This window comes from Drosophila bipectinata, chromosome 3R, assembly GCF_030179905.1.
Source record: "Drosophila bipectinata strain 14024-0381.07 chromosome 3R, DbipHiC1v2, whole genome shotgun sequence".
Lineage (NCBI taxonomy): Eukaryota > Metazoa > Arthropoda > Insecta > Diptera > Drosophilidae > Drosophila > Drosophila bipectinata.
This window is the reverse complement of record NC_091739.1, coordinates 10,568,037-10,581,421: the sequence shown is the minus strand read 5'-3', so window position 1 is coordinate 10,581,421 and position 13,385 is coordinate 10,568,037. Positions and strand designations below refer to the sequence as shown.

The 13,385-nt window shown below is 41.3% G+C and overlaps 3 protein-coding genes across 8 annotated transcripts; all 3 read left to right on the top strand.

Annotated features, from left to right (window-relative positions):
- Window positions 1-163: 163 nt before the first annotated feature.
- Window positions 164-1,597, top strand: LOC108129439 (uncharacterized). Its single transcript, XM_043212171.2, has 2 exons — window positions 164-1,201; window positions 1,255-1,597. Exons 1-2 carry the CDS (start codon window positions 175-177, stop codon window positions 1,449-1,451), a joined length of 1,224 nt encoding a protein of 407 aa, XP_043068106.1. The 5' UTR covers window positions 164-174; the 3' UTR covers window positions 1,452-1,597.
- A 560-nt stretch (window positions 1,598-2,157) lies between these two features.
- Window positions 2,158-3,737, top strand: LOC108129296 (uncharacterized). Its single transcript, XM_017247258.3, has 2 exons — window positions 2,158-3,186; window positions 3,246-3,737. The coding sequence occupies exons 1-2, from the start codon at window positions 2,193-2,195 to the stop codon at window positions 3,440-3,442; spliced, it is 1,191 nt and encodes a 396-aa protein (XP_017102747.2). The 5' UTR covers window positions 2,158-2,192; the 3' UTR covers window positions 3,443-3,737.
- Window positions 3,738-4,076: 339 nt separating this feature from the next.
- On the top strand, window positions 4,077-12,290 carry NPFR (Neuropeptide F receptor). Of its 6 annotated transcripts, XM_043212087.2 has the most exons (7): window positions 4,077-4,515; window positions 5,544-5,778; window positions 8,702-9,110; window positions 9,177-9,346; window positions 10,082-10,658; window positions 10,731-11,010; window positions 11,615-12,290. In XM_043212087.2, the coding sequence occupies exons 2-7, from the start codon at window positions 5,776-5,778 to the stop codon at window positions 11,628-11,630; spliced, it is 1,455 nt and encodes a 484-aa protein (XP_043068022.1). In that variant the 5' UTR covers window positions 4,077-4,515; window positions 5,544-5,775; the 3' UTR covers window positions 11,631-12,290. The 6 variants fall into 6 exon arrangements, 5 of the variants coding, with proteins under 5 accessions (XP_043068022.1, XP_070137715.1, XP_043068021.1 ...); XR_006246158.2 differs by having other exon boundaries at window positions 10,082-11,075; XM_070281614.1 differs by having other exon boundaries at window positions 4,077-4,258; window positions 10,082-11,010.
- The last annotated feature ends 1,095 nt before the right edge of the window (window positions 12,291-13,385 follow it).

The following is a 13,385-nucleotide window of genomic DNA, read 5'->3' as shown; positions in this document are numbered from 1 at the left end:
GAGAGCTCTAAAAGTGTTCCTCGGGCGAATGACTTGCATTGTAGGCTCCGTAATCTGACTTTTGAATATAATAGACACTTAGAATCATTAGATAAGATCGCCGTTTCGTCATAATATAAGCGTCAGTTTTGTGGCTGATACGTCAGAATCGTGTAAGATCGCAACGAACAAACAATGCTTCCCAACTGGCTAACAAACGAATATTTCCAGCCGTGGCTGCAAAAGTACTACAAGGACGAAGGCCTCAAGGTGCTCAAGATCTGGGCCAAGCCGGCAGGTGGAAAAGGTGAGAACTTTGTCGGAGTGATGACTCGCATCCAAGTGGACTTTCAACAAGGGGATGGAGTGCTGAAGAATGAGTCGTATATCGTCAAACAGGCCCTATCCCCGGATATTCCCCAGACAGCGGTTTTCGTGGAGTACGATTTGTACCAGCGGGAAATGAACATGTACGAATTTATCCTGCCTAAGCTAAAGGAGATCCTTCAGGAAGCAGGACTACATGAGAAGCTTACAGCCGACGCCGTTGTAGTTGATCGTGAACGCAGCACTATAATCCTGGAGGACTTGACCTCACTCAAGTACAAAAATGCGAATCGTGTGAATCTGTTGGGTATGCATCACACCAAGGTGACTGTGGAAATGCTGGCCAGGTTTCATGCCGCTGGAGTGGTTCTAAAACAACGTCATCCCGAGCTCTTGAGTCAATGCTTCTTTACGAACTTCTTTTCCCGCGACAAGAAAGCCTATACCGAGGTTTATACGGGCCTATATCGAGCATTTATGCGTTTTATTGATACACAACCGGAATTAAAAAAGACATACGGCGAAAAGCTGGAAAAGTTGCGTCCTCACATCATGGAGTATGGAGCTCGAGCTTACGACGTGACCGACCAGGACTTGCAGACCTTAATCCATGGCGATTGTTGGACCACCAATGTGATGTACCAATACGACAATGAGGGAACCCCAATACATGTCGTCGGCATTGACTTCCAGTTCAGTAATATTACATCGCCGGTAATCGACTTGCACTATTTTTTCACCACATCACTGAGGGACGAAGTGAAAGAGGAGGAAGCCGAGCTTGTAAAATTCCATTACTTAACCCTAAAAGAAAACTTAAAGAAGCTAGCCTATCAAGGACCCTTTCCAAGCCTTCAGGAGTACCAGGATCAGTTTGAGCGACGCCGATTCAAGAGTAAGGGAGTCTTTTAAAATTTAAAATTATTTAATACATTTATTTATTTTAAGGTCTGATGGCAAACTTATTTAAGCCAGGTATGACGTACAATGGCACTGAAGATGTTTCGGACTTTTCGGACCTTTATTCAGACACCCCCAAAGGAAGACATGTTCAGAAAGCAATGTACACCAACGAGTTATATCAGCAAAGTATTCCTAAATTGTTGGCTCTTCTGGATTCGAAGGGTGTTTTGGATATTCAATAGGCTATAAACATAGATTATATTTTATTGTTGATTTTTTTCGCAAAACTTGAACTGGATACAGTTCCGAGCTATGTTTTGCGCTTAGATTTAAATAAATTTTTTTCTTACATAAATTGGACTAAATAAATACAAAAAAAATTACATGTTACTTAGTTTTTATCATGTATATTCCCCTATACAACAATATTTAACAATAAATAATATAAAACCTATAAATAAAAAATAACCATGTTTATTATTTAAATTTTGTACAAAACGAATATATTCATTTTCATTCTACCAAAATATCCTACATTTTGGGTTGCCAGAATATTCATTTTTTTTCTTTTTTATTTAATTACTATTTTTATAGATTGATTTAATTTCTTATACAAATAACTTACGACAACTATGATTATATTGGTCTTGACTGATTAGAAATCATTTCATGTAGGAATAGAAACGTGATTGTACTCTTAAATCATTGTCGGCATTGCGCTCTTTAAAATACCAATAAACATCGTCAGTTATTGCTGATATAGCTTATCGCCTATATACTAACTTAATTGTATATACTTTTGAGAACGAAAAACTGATGAGAGATCTGGAGGCGTACCTGGCGCGAATGACTTGAGTTGCATGCTCTGTAATCTCCCTGAATTTAGAAGACACTTGGAATCACCAGATAAGATGGTCCTAATATAAGCGTCAGGTTTTTGGGCTGAAATGTCAGAATCGTGTTGGAATCGCAGCGAGTTAACAATGGCTCCCAACTGGCTAACAAACCAATATTTCCAGCCATGGCTGCAAAAGTACTACAAGGACGAAGGTCTCAAGGTTCTCAAGATCTGGGCCAAGCCGGTCGGTGGAAAGGGCGAGAACTTTTTCGGCGTGGTGATACGCATCTATGTGGACTATCAACAAGGGGATGGAGTGACGAAGAATCAGTCATACATCCTCAAACAGGCGCTGTCCCCGGTGGAGTATGGTCTGTTCCAGCGGGAAATGAACATGTACGAATTTATCCTGCCCAAGCTGAATGAGATCCTTCAGGAAGCAGGACTAAATGAGAAACTCACACCCGACGCCGTCGTAGTTGATCGTGAACGCAACTCTATAATCCTGGAGGACTTGGTCCCACTCAAGTACATAAATCACAAGGATCGTGTGAATCTGTTGGGTATGCATCACGCCAAGGTGACTGTGGAAATGCTGGCCAGGTTTCATGCCGCTGGAGTTGTTCTAAATCAACGTCATCCCGAGCTCCTGGCTAAATGCTTCTCTCCCAGCGACAAGAAGGCCTTTACCGAGGTTTACACGGGCTTGTATCGAGCATTTATGCGTTTTATTAATACTCAACCGCAATTGAAAAAAGCATACGGCGTAAAGCTGGAGAAGTTGGGTCCTCACATCGTGGAGTACGGTGCTCGAATTAACGACGTGACTGCACAGGATTTGCAGACCCTGATTCATGGCCAATGTTGGATAACAAATATGATGTATCAATACGACCACGAGGGAACCCCAATACATGTTGTCGGTTTCGACTTCCAGTTAAGTAATATTACATCGCCGGCCATCGATTTGCATTATTTTTTTACAACTTCGCTGAAGGACGAAGTGAAAGAGGAGGAAGCTGAACTCGTAGAATTCCATTATACAGCCTTAAAAGAAAACTTGCAGAAACTGGCCTATAAAGGATCCTTTCCCAGCCTCCAGGAGTACAAGGCAGAGTTCGAGCGACGCCGATTTAAGAGTAAGTAGAGTCTTCTGAAGATTTTAAAAGATTTCTACATATATTTTTTTTACATCAAGGTTTGCTGGCTAACTTATTTAAGCCATGTATGACGTACAATGGAACTGAAGATATTTCGGACTTTTCGGACCTTTATTCTGACACCCCCAAGGGCAGACAAGTTCAGAACGCTGTGTACACCAACGAAGTATACCAGCAAAGCGTTCCTAAATTGTTGGCCCTACTGGATTCAAAGGGTGTTTTGGATCTTCATTAAAAAAAAAAAAAATAATTTTGTATAGTTAAATGATGTTGAAATGTAAAAATGCTTGCCTTGAAGTTTGTACTCTTCTAAAAAAAACATGTGACTCTTGTTCGAATAGGACACAAAATACTCTAAATACTTACAGATTATATTATTGTAGCAAACAAGCGTTATTCATTGACAGAAAACTGGCATAGTATATTTAAAAATGTGTCCTGGTCTAGCTCTAATACAGAACAAGGTGACCGATAAGGTCTTCGTTTTGTTTTTAGAATAAACGTGAAGGAAACGTGAAAAATTATACTAAGTAAGACTGTTATACTGTTGAAGAATGTTTAAAAGATATGTTATCAAAAGACACACGGTGACTCTAAATGACCGTGATGACTTTTGTCGTCATTTTTGGGGGGGATAGCAGATTATAGTCCAGGCTGATAACAACTTGTTTTGACTTTGAAGTGACTCAATTGCCATTCAGACAGCGTGGAATCTTATCAAGGATTTTTAGCAACCCCCAGCCCAGTGTGCAGAGCTTTTCAACCCCCGGCTCCGGTGATAAGAAAGCTCCGCACAGCTGATTTTCCAAAACAAAGTCGGTGGCAAAGGTCTGCTCGCTTATGGCGCGTTCAGTCGGGACTTCGGTGCCACGCGGCGTATACGCAACGCGCACACAGCCGTGCAAAGGGTAACATCCGAAAAATCCCCCAGAAGACAAACCTATAAAGCAAGGGACGCACACGAAAAGCCAACAGATGGTCGCTGACGGTGCACGCGTTTGGTTATCGGAGATCAGTGAGCAGACAAACTAAACACTGAAAACCTGAAAATGTAATTCAAAGGCGTGAAAAATAAGCAAAAAAACAAAAAAATAATTAAAATTCTGCGGCATATTTATCCAAAATTTTAAACGTTGAAACGTGAGGTCGGCGTAATTCTGTATTCTGCGTAGTATGTGAAAACGTTTTGTATTTGTGTTTTTCCCCCTCAATGATGTGCCGCCATTAAAATGTTGGAGGCGTGAAAATTTTGCACAGTTCGCCGGAGACCCGACATTCACATTTTTACGGCTCCACGGAATCTGCTCCGTAAGTGGTCCACGGAAATTCGCTAATAGCCGCCGGACGCTCGCCCGTTGTCTGTATTTATTATGATTATTTTCTCAAGCGCGCTCCAGTGAATTCCCAAATGCAAGCCAACAAATGATTGCGAATTAATCGAAAGAAAATATTATTTCGCCGAAAGTCTCTAGGGGAAAAATGTTACTTCCCCGCCGCCAGTTGTAATGCAAAGTGACGTGGGCGTGGTGCGGACTAGAAATCATAATTTACCGAAACTACGAGGCAGTTAATGAACTCAGGAAACTGTAGGTTCGATTCAATACGGTTCAGAATTAATGTCGGATGTGCATCATGACTAATGACTCGTAAATGAAAGCTGCACATCGATTTGCTTAATGACAATATTAATGGACTCTGAATATTAAAGAATATAAGCCATATGGGCCCAATGACAGCTTTGTACAAATAAAACAAAAAAGTGACAATTAAATTGTTGAATCTTCCGAAATAATGACTTGAACGATAATCTATTAAAATAATTATTCTAGTCCAGAAAGTTATGGATTTATTTTGTAATTTAAAAGTTAAAGCCAGGGACTTATAGTTTGTTACTTTCAAAGTAGCATTAAAGCCATCCAAAAGTTTATGAGCGCGGAAAAGTAGTTTCGCAATTACAGTTTAACTAATGCCAGCAACAGGACTTTTTATCCAAAATGTGCTCAGTGCCCTGAAACTGCGCCGAAGCAAAGCAATCAAGCTGGGAAAATTATAAAAACTTATGCATACCAATGCATGCAAAACTGCAGTTTTCCAAGTCGCTTAAAAACACCAACAATGTTGTGAAAACTTTCTTGGCTCAAGGCGTGTGGTTGTGGGCCATCGGGGATAAAGTTGGCCCCCATCTTATGGAAATTTCAAGAATTTGGAAGTATTTTAATTAAGTTCATATGCCAATAATAAACTTCGCAGATGCCAGCAAAAAGGATGACAAAATAAAAACAAGTTTTTCAGATTTTAATAACCGTGTTCTCATCATCAATTTCGTCCATTTGCAGGATTGTGTACATTTTTACAGTCTCATGTCGTACAAGACAAAAGGGAAAATTCCCATGAGTGCATTTTAAATTGCAAACTAAATGAGCAGTTGCTTCTGTAGCTGTGGAAGACAACTGAGTACAGAAAGTCACTCGTGTCGCTTGCAGATACAAACAAAAAAATAACAAAACCCAGCAGAACATACAATTCCATTCTACAAATATCTCCGGGGCCAAGCAGATTGTCGGAGTGATGGTGAGTGTAATTGCAATATAAATACTTAAAGCGTGCGTCCTTTCAGGAAGCCGTTTAGGGCTTCTGAATGTCAAACGAAATTACTTTGTTCCTAAAATGCTAAAGTTTGCTCAAGTACTTGAGATTTGTTGTCGAGAAAATCTGTCTGATTTAACCATATGGCAGTGGAAACCTTTCCTGGTCTTCCATTTCCATTTGCAACGGCGCCCTTAGGAGTACTTTTACAAATTTCAAAATAACAGCCAATTTTCCGAATGGCAGAAAACGCAATTTGGAAGATTTTGAGAAGGCTTAAAAGTCACACAAAACAAACATATCGTCTTACATTATAATTTCTTTTTTGGTTACCCAATCATTTTGTGATTTCGTGGGCGACATTATCCAAACAGCCGTACGGAAAACAGATTTTTATTTTGATCCCCAGTTATTCAACCTGTTTGTGGCTTTTCTTTGACACCTAAGATGTGTTAAACCGTATACAGCACTAGTACTTAGCCCTCACGGAAACGGTTGAAAATCAGTGTTAAGACCCTAAGCGGCTAAGTTGATTAATTCACAAGGCAACACGCCTACACACTTTGCCAGATTTTGGATCTCAGGGACACTTTTATCGTTTTAGCCCAAGGCGTTTAAATAAATTGGAGTTGACCATGAAGCAGATGAGGCTGAAGTTACAGCTATTTTTACTCCTTGGAAAATTGGATACAATTAATAAAGTGTATGCTCTGAAGGCAGCAGCCAAAGGGCTGTGCCAAACATCGAATAACAAATTGATAAGCTCACAGCAGGGGAAATATGTATTTGCTGGAAACAAATCGCACAAGCGGCAATAAAATCCATCTTGTTGTGGGCGAAACAAGAAACCACGCCTCGAATAAATCACAAAAAATAGCTGAGTCAAATTGCCATTAGGCAACTGCCTAACCAGGACAGAGCTCCATTCGAATTTCCCGTCCGGGTTCGGAAAACTGACTGGCATTTAAAATCTTTGTCACGCTCGGCTTATTCACTCGGGGAAAACATGCTATAAGCAACGCCACTCCGAAAAATTATACAAAATTTTTGACAACTGCCGATAACTTGAGGCTACTTTACATAATGTGGATGTCACTAAATTCTTTTGGTTCCAATCGAACCGAGAAAGCAGCTGTGAAGCACTCACCATTCCACAGTCCGTTGGCTTTATTCCATTCGGTAAGGAAAGGAGGAAAAACACGAAAACTCAATTTTCACCTTGGCAAATCAATTCCTAGAAGTCCAGAGCATAGACTCTGATTGAAACTTCTGCCACAAATTGATGATCAACCTTGGACGTGGCTTCTCAAGCGATTCGTTGCTCTTTTTTGAGGGGGAAAAGTTTTCATTTCGTCCTCGCCTTGGGGCTTTAGGGGAAACCCAAGCCGTTTTTAAATTGATACAGAAAAACAATTTTCCGACTGACCGCTGTGTGGTGAGCTGAGTTTTAAGCTTCCCAAAAGGGCTCCTCGGTTCGGTTTCCCAGTAAATATTTGTCAATTAACTGACAGCAAGTGTAAATTAAAATTTCCTCAGCAACATTATCTCCGTCCCCCCGAGGCACACCATCCACTATCCGATTCTGAGTTAATCCTCGATTTGAGAGATTTATTAGGGGCCCATTTATCGCAGCTGTCAATGGTAATGCATACCTTTGGGCGCCCCCGTAAGTCTGTATCGGAGTGGATACGAAGCGTTTGCCTGGCCCACCTTCGTCTCGTTTCATTTTATCAATACTGACAAGTGCGCAGCCATTTGGCGCATAAAATTACACAATTATTTTTAGCAAATGTCGTCATTTATAACCTGCCTGTATCTGTAGCTTCAGAAATAGCTGTATCTGTATCTGATGGCTGTCCCTAGGCGGCATCCGCTGTAGACATCTTGTTTTTCGGAACAAAAGCATTAAACACACATTTCGCCAGGAACAACATTTTTGACTTTTTCCAATTAAATGCACGTCCCGTCTTGACAAGCTGCATAAATTAAGGCGTCGATTATTGCATGAATATTTATGTAATTTTAGTCCATTGACAAACAACCAGCCAACAAACTTGATCCTGACAGCTCGGGAATTTAAATTGAGAAATTGCATAAATTTTCGAGCCATGAGGAGGAAAATCACATTTGGGGCCACAAAAGTTCGGGCGAAACTTAAAGGCAAAGTCAAAGATTAAGCCCTACCAGAAGTTTTCTTGTAGCTGATAATTGCCAATGTCTGCGTTTAGAATGTGGCTTCAAAGGGCAAAAACTAAGGGAATTCAAAGTTTATATCGAGCTGGGAGATTCAAGCTTTACTAACAAGAGAAAAAGTGAAGTTTAAGCTGAAAAATGTTTAAAATAAATATTATTTTTTTAATTTTTATTTATTTTTCATGTAAAGCTAAATCCAACCTCTATTGGACTTTTTATTTTATAACAATATATAATATTATGGTAATAAATGTCGTTATTGAAGAGAGTTTATGATAATGAAAGACTTTTCTTAAGAAACATACCTAAATATAACCCATAACCTCTTGGTGTCTAATATTTTAATATTTTACTTTCCTTATACTCCATGAAATTTTTAAATTACAAATACCAATGGTAGTAGTTAATTTTTCTCAGTGAAATACGTACCTAAAGGCGTCAGAAGTTTCATTCATGTCGTAGGTCCATAGAATCCTTTGGTGCTGGGCCACCTACTGGCACCGACGAAACTTTTCATATGCTTATTGCCATGAATTGTGGGCCAGCCCATAAACCAATACGACTTTGCGGAATGTGTGTGGCGTGTGCTGCAAGTCAATCCCGTAAATCATAGGCGAGTTGCGTGCCTCTGCTCCTTGCCCCATGACAATTGAATGCTTTCGCCGTGGATTAGGCGCGTAATGAGCCACTCTTTGTTTTCTCTCTTTTTCACCAGATAATCGGCATGAACCAAACGGAATCGGGGCCCCTGGCAACCGGGGACCGACTCAGTGGATATGCGAGCAGCGGGAACAGTGTCCGCTATCTCGACGACCGACATCCCTTGGATTACTTGGACCTGGGATCCGTAGTGAGCAACGCCCACGCCGCTCTCAACTCGACGGCCACCAGCAACTTATCGGATGCGAACGATACGGGAGCTCGGCCTCTTGATCCAGTGTTAATCGACCGGTTCCTGAGCAACCGGGCAGTGGACAGCCCATGGTACCATATGCTCATCAGTATGTACGGCGTACTGATTGTGTTCGGCGCCCTGGGCAACACCCTAGTGGTCATTGCAGTCGTCCGGAAGCCCATCATGCGCACGGCCCGCAACCTCTTCATCCTTAACTTGGCCATCTCGGGTGAGTTATCCTTCCGGATCATGGACAGAGCTGTGTACGGTGAATGTCATTGGTGAGGCTTTTCAGATTTACTTTTATGCCTGGTTACCATGCCGCTGACACTAATGGAAATCCTATCCAAATACTGGCCTTTTGGGTCCTGCTCCATCCTGTGCAAAACGATTGCCATGCTGCAGGCACTCTGCATTTTCGTGTCGACAATATCCATAACGGCCATCGCCTTCGACCGATATCAGGTTAGTCCTTTTTGAGCCTGGTTTCATGCCACCATTAGCATGTTAATGGGGCCAATTGAATGGGCCAGTCATGTCCCGATATTAATAAGGTAAATGGCATCAATTTATAACCATTCTATTGGACGGTGAGGGAAAATCGATGGGCTGTGAGTAAATATTTGGCAATTACACGAATGTTTAACCCCCGATTAACGTTGTGTAATATTAATAGCCAGAAAAACAAAAGTAAAAGGGTTTCGCAGAACGGCTTTTCCGGTAAAGGGGGGAAATTAAATTAATCTGAATTTCTCGCAAAATATGCCAGAGAATTCGAAACAGAAAGTAAACAGCTTGTTATACAATTTATTGCACTTGAGAAAGGTAATTTTAACTTCATTAAAGCCATTAATTTACTCTAGCCGATATGGAGATATATCATATGACTAACTATTTTAATTATTGGGAATAAGAGCCACAGCTTAATTTAATTTTGTTTGTGTAATTCTTAATATGATAAACCAATGCTTTATATTTGAGCTCATATATATTAACTTTTTTCATACATTTAGTAATTATTTGTCTCTTTTTGTTGATATAATGATGGATTCTGGATGAGGTTTTTCTAAAGATTAGGTTAACTTAACTTAAGAGTTTTAAAGATAATTAAATATTTCTAAGGATATAAGAAGTTAAAGAGAATTAAAATCGATTCTTAAGCCGTCTTGCTGATTATCCAAAAACCCATATCCTTCACAGGTTATTGTCTACCCCACGCGAGATAGTCTGCAGTTTGTGGGCGCAGTGACCACCCTGGCGTGTATTTGGGCCTTGGCCCTGCTCCTGGCATCACCGCTCTTTATCTACAAGGAGCTGATAAACACGGACACACCCACTCTGCTGCAACAGATTGGCTTCCAGGACACCATACCCTTTTGCATCGAGGACTGGCCGAGCAGCAACGGTCGCTTCTATTACTCGATCTTCTCGCTGTGCGTCCAGTACCTGGTGCCCATCCTGATTGTCTCTGTGGCCTATTTTGGGATCTACAACAAGCTGAAGAGCCGCATCACCGTGGTGGCCGTCCAGGCCGCCTCCGCCCAGCGGAAGGTGGAGCGGGGACGGCGGATGAAGCGGACCAACTGCCTCCTGATCAGCATCGCCGTAATCTTCGGAGTGTCCTGGCTGCCGCTGAATTTCTTCAACCTGTACGCGGACATGCAGCAGTCGCCGGTGACCCAGAACATGCTTGTGAAGTACGCCATCTGTCACATGATTGGCATGAGCTCCGCCTGCTCCAACCCGCTGCTCTACGGCTGGCTCAACGACAACTTCCGTAAAGAATTTCACGAACTGCTCTGCCGTTGCTCAGAACCCACTAATGTTGCTCTTAACGGTCACACGACAGGATGCAACGTCCAGGCGGCAGCGGCCCGGCGGCGCCGCAAGCTGGGCGGCGACCTCACCAAGGGCGAGCTGAAGTTGCTGGGCAAGGGCGGGGCCTCCCAGTGCGGCGGTGGCGCCTCAACTTTCGGCGACGGTGGCGGCCCGGACGGCGGTTGCGGCAGCATGGCCGCCACCGACTTCATGACCGGAAACCCAGAGTACGGACATCGCAGCGCTATCACCGAGTCTGTGGCCCTCACGGAGAACCCCATGCCCTCGGAGGTCACCAAACTGATGCCGCGGTAAAGCACACGAGTTCTGGGGCAAAGCCGGGGGTCCCACGGTCCCAAGGTCCTCACGTCCTCAGGTTCTGTCTGCATGCCATGTCGTTCTCGTCCTGCGCGGCTTGAGCAACTTTTGGGAGCTGATTGGATTTGCATGCTCCAAGCATCGCTGCTGCTCCTTTTCACGTTTCAATTGTTCCAAATGCAAGTCAAAGTTCAAGTGCACACTGAGCCGCTTATATCAGGAAAATTTAAGTAACATATGTAGTTTAAAATGTAAATAACTTATAACAGTAAACCTTGTTTAGAAATATGTAAAATCTTCCATTTTTATCTTAAAGTTGTCTTATTTTGATCTCATAAGTTTAACTACTAACTACTCCTTCCGTGTAAAGCTTACTGAGCCTCAGACTTTATTCCATTATTTCGTAACTAACATTTCCTGATTTAAGAGTTGCTGTAGCCTATGACTGTCAATAATTTATTCTCAGTGTATGCATGTGCCTCCACTTCTGCTTGTCGTTGACATAACGAGCTGTAACTTTTGTCGTTGCCATGTTGTGTCATTATTTTTCCTGAACAACCATCGATTATGACCCAGAATTTTATGACACACTTTCAGTTTGGAACAGTACTGAATTGGCAATCAATCCGGGAGCAGCGGGAGGCGGGAACAGTGTTCGAGTGATGCGATTTCCAGTTCGCTCTTAGAATTTACAGTAAACATATGTATAATGCCCAGTGATCCAAAGCCAAGCTGAGTTACACTAAAATTAAGACACACATCGCGGAGGAGTCTCTAGCCCTGTGCGATAATCTATTCCTACACGAGCATCCAATCACCGACATCATCTCCATCATCGGACTAAGTCAGATCTTTGGTTTCCATCACTTTCGTATCGAATGCCGGAAAGTAATTGATTGAGCCCCCAATTGGATTTCGGGTGTTTGATAAGTCGTATATATATAGAACACTTAAGACTTTGATTAAGTTCTCTTAATACAGTTCCTAGGAAAACCTTTCTTTTTTTCTCTCAGAGTATTTCGTATCATAATACCTAAATGTAAGCCTAGGGTTAGTAATAATTGATGTTCTGTTTGCTGTTTGCTATTTTTAGGATAACATAATTCACAAGCAAATCTGTATTATAGTCCATAACTGTAAACCTAAACATTAAATGAAATGCCAGTTTTAGCCACAATTGAATCATTTCAAAGCAAACGCTTGCCACCTTCAAGCAGTACACCAATAATGCTACAAATACATGTATTTTAATAAATGTTGTTTACAAATCCTGCATATTTACTTTGGTTTTTTATGGGAAATGAAATATTTGTGTAAAATGGTAATTCATCAATAATTCTGAGAGGTTCTTATGTCAAGAGCTCTGGGCATCAACAGAAAACTAATAAAACCAATAAGAACAAAGGCTGCAAAAATTATCAACAAATTTTTGTTTTTAAAAGTTTTTGGCAAAGAAAATCCCTGAAAAACGTTTAATCGTTGGCCCAGAAACACGAAATGGCTATTTCAGAAGCTATAAACGACAGCTGGCCCACACCATTTACAACCTTTGACACTCTTTTTGTGCCCTTTGTGGGTTCAAGATACTTCAACAACCGCAACATAAAAACGTATGACCCATAAAAATATCGTTTACGCAGGCGAACTTTGAACGAGCCTATTTTTGGCATTTTTGCGACAAGAAAAGGCCGTAAAAGGTTTCTGTCTATGCATAGTGTGGCAAAAACCAAAACAACAAACGTCTAGAAACTTAAATTGGGGTCCCCAATCCCACAAATTCACAAGCTTATTAATAAACTCATTAGCCCTTCTACTTGAGGTGGCCGTCTTGACGACCGACAGGTAAGAGAAATTAGTATATTATTACAATTCAATTGGGGCTTACGCAGCGTGGGTGAAAGGTCGTACATCTTGTTGTTTTACTTTAATGCAGTGAGAAAAATATAATTTGGTGTTATTGACTTATAAATAAATTGGAGAATTTAAGAATTTGTTTCATACTTTTAAAGCCGTCCTTAATTTTAAAAATACTAAAGCATAAAGTTCAAAAGACCTTTTTTTCTGTGGAGCTCACAGGTCGTAGTTCGACGACGTGTGACACAAACGTGACCACCTGTAAAGTGAATTATGTATCGTTGGAAAAGTGAAATGTTCCCACAGTGGAACGGCCAGCGTGAAAATTAAAACAAAAACAAAATAAACTAATTAAAAATTTCTTTGAGGAATGCGTGATGTGACACCGGCTGCTGTGAAACTGTCAACGGCCAGTAGATATTTGGATGGTTTGTATTTTGTCTTGTGATGACGGGCAACGGTCGCATGCACTCGTGAAAGTGTTTACTTTGCTTATTGTCACACCTCGCAGGCC